General features: G+C 40.2%; 3 protein-coding genes across 3 annotated transcripts in view; all 3 read right to left on the minus strand.

Annotated features, from left to right (window-relative positions):
- LOC113818858 (serine proteinase stubble) overlaps positions 1-3,125 on the minus strand; it is a 5,423-nt gene extending 2,298 nt beyond the window's left edge. The window contains exons 1-3 of the mRNA XM_070139739.1: positions 3,086-3,125; positions 1,967-2,578; positions 748-937 (exon numbers count right to left, since the gene is read on the minus strand). Coding sequence (XP_069995840.1) covers positions 748-937; positions 1,967-2,578; positions 3,086-3,125 — 842 coding nt within the window. The remainder of the gene's footprint in view (positions 1-747; positions 938-1,966; positions 2,579-3,085) is intronic.
- Positions 3,126-3,992: 867 nt separating this feature from the next.
- Positions 3,993-5,012, minus strand: LOC138866601 (salivary glue protein Sgs-3-like). The gene is made up of 3 exons (XM_070139740.1): positions 5,009-5,012; positions 4,320-4,868; positions 3,993-4,078 (listed from the first exon to the last, which is right to left on the minus strand). Exons 1-3 carry the CDS (start codon positions 5,010-5,012, stop codon positions 3,993-3,995), a joined length of 639 nt encoding a protein of 212 aa, XP_069995841.1.
- A 499-nt stretch (positions 5,013-5,511) lies between these two features.
- LOC113818856 (axoneme-associated protein mst101(2)) overlaps positions 5,512-10,000 on the minus strand; it is a 19,987-nt gene continuing 15,498 nt past the window's right edge. Inside the window, exons 5-10 of the mRNA XM_070140017.1 lie at positions 9,849-9,946; positions 9,073-9,227; positions 8,390-8,502; positions 7,415-7,512; positions 7,000-7,151; positions 5,512-5,803 (exon numbers count right to left, since the gene is read on the minus strand). Of these exons, the coding sequence (XP_069996118.1) occupies positions 5,547-5,803; positions 7,000-7,151; positions 7,415-7,512; positions 8,390-8,502; positions 9,073-9,227; positions 9,849-9,946 (873 nt within the window). The 3' untranslated portion in view covers positions 5,512-5,546. The remainder of the gene's footprint in view (positions 5,804-6,999; positions 7,152-7,414; positions 7,513-8,389; positions 8,503-9,072; positions 9,228-9,848; positions 9,947-10,000) is intronic.

The following is a 10,000-nucleotide window of genomic DNA, read 5'->3' on the forward strand; positions in this document are numbered from 1 at the left end:
ATGTTCTGTCTGAAGGAAGACGAAAACCGTGACACGTTTTTTCGCTCTGTGTGAAATTCATGTGGAGGGATGAGATGAGATATAATCAAAACAAATTCAGGCGATATTAAGGCAGCTAAACAAGAATCATACATGTATTGAAGCAAGCTGCTTTACAAGTGAGGTAGGCAGGCCGCGCAAAAGGCAAGAAGGAGGCTACAAAGGAAGGTCAAAGAGCCCATGATGCAGGATAATAGCATATGCAGTAGATTAAATGAAACTTTGAGGGTTAGACCTTAAATGCATTTAGATGATGCTGGGCATTGGATATAAAATTGTAAAAGCCCGGTTGCTATTCAAATGGGCAAGTGTGTAAATGAAAGTTATGGATTTATCAATCTTATGGCTGAACAGAGATCAGCATAATTTGACAAACAACAATGAAAATATGATATGAAAAACTGAAATGGCTAAGATATGCTCGCATTTCCTTTCAAGAGAAAAGAGGCATAAAGAGAGAGAGAGAGAGAGAGAGAGAGAGAGAGAGAGAGAGAGAGAGAGAGAGAGAGAGAGAGAGAGAGAGAGAGAGAGAGAGAACGACATAACCATGCTCCATGTGGGCATCACGGGAGCATGCATTTGGATACCACGAAATGTGGTAGAAGGCGATGTGCAAGAAGGCTTGATGTAACATATAACTATATGAGCAGGTTAAGTGTTTGTCAACTCAAATAAATGAAGCCAAATAACTTAAACAGAGAAGCTTACACAATTTTATAGAAGCAGTGAGACGCAGACAAGAGCCACCGAGACTTGATGAGAGAGGCGCCACAGATCGAGACTTTCCCGCTGCTGCGACTCACGTAGACGAGCGCCATCCAAGGGTATTCCCCGACCGAGACGTCCTGCCCGCCAACGATCCGCGCTCCCGAGGCGGAAGGGACCGACCCACAGTTCTCTGCGGGCATCAGGAAATGTCTTGGAGAGACTGTTCGAGTGTGTGGTCATGTGTGTTACGGGGGTATCATGTTGTGCTTATACGTGTGCAAAAGAAAATGTTAGAGATCGAAAATGTTTTTTGGAAATATATGTGGCTTCGAAATAGTTGGCTATGAGATTTGAATCATCATACAAATATTGGTTCATAACAATTTTCATCACCATCTTTCTTTTCTTTTGTTGGAATTTAATCATCTATCACTTTCGGTCACACAGCATCACCGCGCATTGTCAACAGCCCCTCATTCACATCTAAAGTCTTTCACGTGTTTCTCTCGACCATGGCCAGCGGAAGTGACATTCGTGGAAAAATCGACACAGGAGTAGGAAAGGTAAAGGCAGCTCTCAGGTCTTGGAAATCGTGTCAAGTGGGTCATGCAATCTTCCATTAGGTTCTCTGCACGGACCCTGTTAATGGCGCAGCCTACAAATTGCAAAAAATAACCATCGGCTTCTTTTATGACACGCATTTAGAAAGACGGTGTGACATCTTGTGTTACTGAAGAAAAGAAAGCATGGATTACGACATGTAGACAGGATTCGTGGAGGAGGTACTTTGGCTTTCACCTTGTGCGTTGGCAGGACTATGCCACGGAAAATTGGAGATGGATATCAATTTCAGTCTCAAAATCGTACAATGAGAACAAAGCTAGGCTGAAGTAGACAGCTAGATGACATGTTTAACTGTAAGGGAAAAGGTACTTCAACAGATCCCTATGATAATCCTTAAGGGTACTACAGTTACACTGAGAATATTATACATACATCTTTCATATTACAAGATCTTGATTTTGCAGACTTGACGCAGATCTTAGTCTTAAGTACTGATGGTTAGCTATTAGTAAACAAATTTTTTTTATCTGCCTTTACCTACATAGCCAATGGAGCAGCCATCAGTATCATCCCATTATAATGATAATAACAGTGACAATAAGATAATATTCCCAAGGGTTAAAAAGTTAGAAACAAGAAAAAAATCATGTATTACCACAGAAGAATCTTGGTTGAATTGCAGCTGCAGTAGTGCTGGCTGAGGTCTGCGTCGATGTTGAAGTCTGCGGTGATGTCTGGGATGAGGTTGCAGGTTGCATCGACGTCGACGTCGTGGTTTGCGTGGAGGTCTGTATCGGCGTCGTGGTTTGCGTTGGTGTCTGTGTCGACGTCGTGGTTTGCGTTGGTGTCTGTGTCGACGTCGTAGTTTGCGTTGGTGTCTGTGTCGACGTCGTGGTTTGCGTTGGTGTCTGTGTCAACGTCGTAGTTTGCGTTGGTGTCTGTGTCGACGTCGTGGTTTGCGTTGGTGTCTGTTTCGACGTCGTACTTTGCGTCGACATCGTGGTCTGCATTGGTGGTTTCGTTGAAGTTGCAGACTGCGTTGAGGGCTGTGACGACTTTGATGTCTGCGCCGATGTCTGCGAAGGTTGCACTGATATCTGTGTCGGTGTCAGAGGCTGCACAGATGTCTGTGTCGAAACTGGAGGCCGTGAATTTGTCAGTGTTGATGCTGCTGGTTGTGTTTGTTTCGGTGTCGAAGGTTGTGCTGATGTTCCCTTTGACACTGTAGACTGTATAGACGGTGGTGGCTCTGTTGTCGATGTCGGCCCTGTTGGAGGTTAAAGACGAAGAATTCGGTTTTGAAGTTGATGCATATGAGGACGACGTTGTCTCCGGCGAGGTGGACCGTTGTGTCGGCGATGATGTCTGCACAATCGTAAGTGTAAAATGGTGTATGCCTGTGGTGACGATGGATATTTAGTTGGTGAAAGCGTGCTGTGGGTGAATATAGTGCAAAATTATATTTATGTTTATAAAGAATGAATTTATTTTCCAAATCATTCTATGTTGCGGATAACACTTAAACTTTAAAATGTATGATTTAAAAAGGGAACCTTAATTAAGCACTTTAAGCTCTAAAACCAATTGGTTGAAAAGTACACATACATAACACGAAAAAAAACTTGGTCGTCAAAAAAAATCAGTTGTTCTGTGGGGAAACAAATAGATATTTAATTGATTGATCGTAAAATAATTTTGCTGCTGTCTATCACTATGCTGAGGTGATTGCCTCTACTGAAATAAGTCCGGACGCAAGGTTGCATCAGCGGCTTACCGTATGCCATTAAAAGCAGTGTAATGTACACATTTTTCATAGCGGACAGAATTCAGGAATTCTATACTTGTATTTGATACTTCGATTAAATTCGTGTCTCTTCTTGTAGAGAGCAATTGGGATATATTGTATAGGTTACAACAATAATAAGGACATAATGTATGAATGCACCTACAACAAAGGAATAACTAAAATGTAAATAATATCTGTTAATCATTCAGTTCAGGGAATTCAACTGGGTTTAAAAGTACAAAGTAGAGTATAAATGTGAATAATTTATAACCAGATTAATATAATATTTAAAGTAGCACGTTCAACAGCTGCAAGATTGTAGCTGTTGGTGATATCGGTGACGTTGAATGTTAATTAAAATGTATAAAAGAGAAGCAAAATAACAAACAAAAAACAACATAGAGACCTATGTTGATTTTAGAGTAAATATGCATCTTCTGCAGCAGTACAACCAAATGGAACCAATCTTTGTTCATAAAATAGGTTGAGGATTATGGGCAGGGTTATGATGCGCATATAATATCGGATACGTTGTTCACTCAGAAAACAGACGGCTTGAAACAAACATTTATGTATTTGATTCACAACATTTTAGAGAGAATCAAGATGTCATTGCTAGGAAAACGCACTCCATTACATGTTCGTCTACTTTAAATTCCATTTGTATTTATAAATCTCAAGTGCTGTGGTTTTGGAACAAACTAAGGTATCAAGAGAGCTGGCTATCAAAAGAGTGGGTCTCACAATTTATGAATAAAGATTAACCAAATTGTCCATTACATATATATGTATATTATGAATGATAAATGTGCGTATGTGTGTTAATGGAAATCAAGGAAATTGTTATGTGCGGGAGATATAACGGGTAAAATCATGAAAGAATATATAAAATTATTCAGTCTGGCTTCTGGAGGCTGCAAGTATGCATAATGTAGGCCTCACTAGCATTAAATTGTTCGCCTGTTATTGTAAGTAGAGTTACTGTGGGATTAAACACAAGTAAAAAGTAATAAATGCTGCAATGATTTACTGATTGATTATGCAATAGTTATTATATTCTGCAAGTGAACAAACAAGCATCACTTTTACAGAGATCAACCTCCTTTATTTTCTATTATTTAGGGTTTAGACTATTTTCTATTATTTAGGGTTTAGACTCACGTGCAAGGTGGTTTGTGCTGCAAACACTCGTACATGACTTTTATGATGACAGCCATCATACCTTGCTCATCTGCAACTGATTGTGTGGCATTTGTCGCGCTCGGGGGGTTTGCAGTTGACTCTTGATTCGGTTGAGTTGCCGGTAAGCCTGTGGTTGGCTCATCCATTTGAGTTGGCTTTACCGTCACAGCCTGCTTCGACGACTCCTTGGTGACAGGCTGCTCTGTGGTTGGCTTATCAGTTGCAGGTTGTCCTGCAGTTGGCTTATTTGTCAGATTTTCCTCTATGGTTGATTTAACAGTTATTGGATCACCGCTGGTTGACTTGTCAGTTGTAGGCTGGCCTATGGGTGCCTTATCAGTTACAGGTTGCTCTGTTATTGGCATTTCAGTCAAAGATTGCCCAGTCGTTTGGGTTACAGTAACAGGTTGCTCTGTATTAAGATTTGCCGTCGTAGGTTGTCCTGTGATTGGCTTAATAGTAACCAGTTGGTCTATGGTTGACTTATCTGTCAAAGGTGGCATCATCACTGTGGTTGATGTAGTTGTCAAATTAATTGATTCTGTAACTGGCTTCACTGTTGTAGGCAACTCTCTTATCGTTGCTGATACTGTTCAAAGTAAAAACAAGAAAGAAAGAAAGAAAAAAGTATAACACTGCTTTCTCACGGCAGCATCTACATTTGGAGATATATATCCTGATTAAGAAACTGGAAATAGTGTATAGTTAGTTAATATGACATCTCTGTACCCATATATATTTGTTTAGGTGCAGCGGTTCCCCAACACATCCCTGGAGGCGTGTGAGAGGACTGCTGGAGAAAATATCTATTATAGTGGCAACAAGTCACTTAAGTGCAATTAATATACTGCTATCATGCAAGCAACATCGATGCATGGCCTGGTAAGTCTGAAAGCAGATGCTTCCTGATTGGTCCTTAACAGATAGACCGCTGGAAGGAGAAATCAATGATAAATAATAATTAAGTAAAACATATATTGGTGTGGTTTGAGTTTTGGATTCTGAAAGATATTATTGTGAGTTAATAGCCACACACAAGGTGCTATGTGCTACAGACATTCATTTATGCCTTTTGTTTATTAAAAAAAAACAAAAACAAAAAAAACCGTCACAAGTGAAGAACATGGTATGCTTTGTCTTTTATTAAGACAAATGTCACTGTGCTTTGTAGGCTTCAAATGTTCCCCGTTTTTTCTACTGTAATAATTAAGGCTAATTATTTCAGGGAGTTTAAACTCACGTGCAAGGTGGTTTGTGCTGCACTCATTCATGACAAAGTGACAGTCATCGTACCTTGAGATATTGGGATTGTTGTTGTAACTCCGCGAGTCTGACTAATGGTTGGCTGTGATGCAGTTGCAGTTGATTCCTGTCCTGTTAGTGGCTTATTAGTAATAGGCGGCCCTGTGGTTGACTTCTCAGTCACAGCTTGGTCTACGGTTGGCTCAGCAGTTACAGGTTGCTCTACTGTTGGCTCAGCAGTTACAGGTTGCTCTACTGTTGGCTTAGCAGTTACAGGTTTCCCTGCAGTTGGCTTATTAGTCACAGGTTGCTCAACGGTTGGCTTAGCAGTTACAGGTTGCTCTACGGTTGGCTTAGCAGTTACAGGTTGCTCTACGGTTGGCTTAGCAGTTATAGGTTGCTCTACGGCTGGCTTAGCAGTTGCAGGTTGCCCTACAGTTGGCTTATTAGTCACGGGTTGCTCTACGGTTGGCTTAGCAGTTACAGGTTGCTCTACGGTTGGCTTAGCAGTTATAGGTTGCTCTACAGTTGGCTTAGCAGTTACAGGTTGCCCTACAGTTGGCTTATTAGTCACGGGTTGCTCTACGGTTGGCTTAGCAGTTACAGGTTGCTCTATGGTTGGCTTAGCAGTTACAGGTTGCCCTTCAATGGGCTTGGCAGTTGTGGGTTGCCCTGTGGTTGGTTTATTGATAGTCGCTAGTTGCCCTACAGTTGGTATCACAGTTACAAGTTGTTCTGTTGTTGGTTTATCATTTATAGGTGGAACTGCTGTCATACTTAATGTTGTTATCATACTTAAAGACATTGTTTCTGCACCTGGCTCCACTGCAGTAGATGACTCTGTTATTATTGGTGGTACTGCATAGACAAATAAAATCAGGGAGGAAAGAGAAATAACACTATATAGATTTGTTGCAGCATTAGTGGCACAGGGAAGAAAGCATCACTATACGTCTTTCGATGAAACAATGGCGACTCCCTTCTGTGTCAATCTTAAACTCAAGATATATTTGCAGTTGAAAAAACTATCTGAGGATAGATCATCTACAGAGCTTATTCAGCTGAAATGGTAACTTAGACAAATGTTGTATCAGTATTCATTTCAGAATAAAAACTAGAAACACTCTGAGAGCGCATACCTCCGCCAAGGCAATAGGGTCACTGATGCAATAAAAATATTTACACCGGAAGACTTATATAAAAATAATCTCTTTCTCAAGTACACTGTTGATGCCCATAAACATTACATCCATTGCAAAGGCAATAGGGGTCACTATGAAATCATTTGAAAAATTACTGGATCCGGATCATGATCCAGATCACCACCAATCTAAGGCTAAGACACATCTCAGGTAATAATTTCATAAAAATCTATTCATAACATTTTGAGTTATCTTGTTAATCAACGAACAAACTTGCTAACTAACTAACACTGCCAAAAACATAACCACCTTGGCGGAGGTAAATATCTGTCTTACCTTTGACAACTGACACTTGACACCAGAATCCTCTCTCACACTCTTTATCCTTGAGTTTCTTCCTCTTGTGAGTGATTGTGAAATGGTTGGAGGTCGTTTGGCTGCGCTCCTTCGCTGGATTGCTCGTTTTGCAAAATTTCTTTTTATATTTACTGTAGGAGAAAATACTCGTTGGAATAAGGGGCTACTTATGGAGTATCAAAAGATATTCGCCAATGTGTTCAGTTTGTGTTTGACTTTCTTTGATAATGATAAAATGAAAAGCGGGTGTGGGGAAGATATTTTAAAATAGAAGATTGTAAGCACATTTATATAAATCAGTGACAAAGAGTAACTGAATAAAAATCAACTCGAATTCGTGAAAATGTGTCATTTAAAGTAATATGTAAGAGACAAATACAAAGATGTGACTTACGCCTTTTTCTCTCTGACGATGACCCGCTCGCGCCCGCAGCCTCGTTCACTGAGGTTGAAGGAAGGGCAGCTGAGGGCGAGGGTCGTACCCTTAGGGCTCTGGGGGAGGGAGGGGGCGCTGTTCAGAGGCACCGCGAAGAAGGTGACAGTGAGAGCCAGTGCATGAAAGGAGCGGCAGTGAGAGGCACAGTGAGAAGGCAAAGAATAGTAAGAGGCTGTGCGAGGAAGGAAGGAACAGGGAGAAAGATACAACACCGAGATACAGTTTGAGAAAGGAAACGCCAGTGGGAGACAACATTAAGGAATAAAGACTTTGAGAATCTATGTGAGGAAATATAGGATAATGAGAGGCAAAGCGAGGTGGAAATCGGGGATAGTGGGTAGTAATACAAGGTGAATTAAAACAATGGGAAACAAAGTATGGAAAGAAAGGACAATGAGAGGCAATATGAGGAAGGGGTGCAGGGAGAAGCAACATGAAAGAGAAAAGAAAAGAGACATAGCGAGGAAAGAAACGACAGTAAAAGCTGTATGACGCAACGGGACATTGAGCGGCTATGTGAAGAAGGAAACAGCAGTAAAAGGGAATCCAAGAAAGTAAACGACTGGGAGAGCCATCGAGAGGAAGAGGCAATGTAAGAACGCGAGGCAGTAAATGAAGGTGAGAGGCATTGTAAGTTTCCAGGAAGAAAGTTGAGAAATAGAATGACAGTGAAAGGCATCGTGAGGATAAAGTGGAAGGCAATTTCAGTAATATATCGTCTGTGCATTCCTCTCCACCATCAAGCTTTTCACAGAGGAGAACCAACCCGCTTGAAGGTTTATTTGCTTATATCAAGTCATTTGAGAAAAAAGGTTGACGCAGCATGAGTTCCTACAATGAATTTTACCCTTATAAACATTAGCATCACAATACTCGTCAAAATCACCCCTTCTCTTCACCATCAAGTTCTTGGCAGATAAGGGACCAACCTACCTTGAAGGTGTATTTGCAAGAAACCTTATCTCTGAACGTCGACGGAGCCACGATCATCGACTCTCCTTCTTGAAGCTTGTATTTCCCTCGACATTCGCTCACTTTGCTAGAAACTGCGGAGGGAAGAGGAGCGGTTCTTAGGGAATCCGTGGCTGTTGTTTTAGTTACATAATGATTTATTTTGGCTGGAATAGAGTTCCTGCATAACTATTATTATTATTTTACGTATTATTACTATCATCATAGGTATTATTGATATCACTATTACAATTGTCGCTGCTGTTAATATTACGACTATCACCGTCCACACTATTATCAGTACTACTGCAACACTAATATCAACTTTGTATGTGTGTGCGTGAGAGTGAGAGAAAGAGGGAGAGAGAGAGAGAGAGAGAGAGAGAGAGAGAGAGAGAGAGAGAGAGAGAGAGAGAGAGAGAGAGAGAGAGAGAGAGAGAGAGAGAGAGAGAATGAGAGGGAGGGGGACAGAGAGAGAAAATGAGAGGGAGAGAGAGAGAAAGAGAGAGAATGAGAGGGAAAGAGAGAGAGAGTGTGTGTGTGTTTGTGAGAGAGAGAGAGAGAGAGAGCAAATAGCGATATAACCCCCTCCTCCTCTGCCCCTCCCTCCCCCTCCTCCCCCTCTTGACGCAGGAAGCCAGACCCTCCTCCAGGTCCGCGCTCACTCTCAGACGTCGAGAACAGGCACAGGAACCCAACGGCGCACTGCTTGCCCTTCAGCTTCGCCCTCCGGTGCAGGAGGGTCACCGCCTTAAGGGCCGCATCGCTCACTTCTTCGCCAGGAATTTTACCCTTACAGTATTTCTTTTTGAAATTGCCTCTGAAATGGAGGATCTGGTTTAGGTTGACAATATTTTATTGGTTGAGACATATACATGTCATATGCATGTGTATATGAATATGAATATGAATATTTATGCATGCATGTATGTATGTATATGTATGTATGTATTTATGCATATATATATATATATATATATATATATATATATATATATATATATATATATATATATATATATATATATATATATATACACGCTAAACGTACGCACGTATTCATGCATACACATAGAAAACAACAAACAAACTAGCATGCATACATACGCACACAAACACACATGCATACATTTATATATATATATATATATATATATATATATATATATATACATATATATATATATATATATATATATATATATATATATATATATATATATATATATATATATATATATATATATATATATATATATATATAATGAACACACATATGTATACACACACACACACACACACACACACACACACACACACACATATATATATACATATATATATATATATATATATATATATATATATATATATATATATATATATATATATATATATATATATATATATCGTGTTCATTTGTATATGTAATGAGACTGACTTTCCGATCTCCTTGATGACGACCTTCTCCTCTTTGCACCGGCTTGGACTCAGGCTGAATCTCGGGCAAGTCATCTTCAGCGTGGCGCCTTTGCTTGCCTGAGGAAGGGCGAGAGTGAGTCAGTTTATGAGGATGAATTTTGGGGAATTAAC

This window comes from Penaeus vannamei, chromosome 26 (genome assembly GCF_042767895.1).
Source record: "Penaeus vannamei isolate JL-2024 chromosome 26, ASM4276789v1, whole genome shotgun sequence".
Classification (NCBI taxonomy): domain Eukaryota; kingdom Metazoa; phylum Arthropoda; class Malacostraca; order Decapoda; family Penaeidae; genus Penaeus; species Penaeus vannamei.

Excerpts from the sequence above, each read along its gene's own strand:
- LOC138866601 (XM_070139740.1), bottom strand. Across the intron at positions 4,079-4,319 it reads ATCAGTTGCAGATGAGCAAG|TAACTCTACTTACAATAACA; the intron begins GTATGATGGCTG and ends TTAATCCCACAG.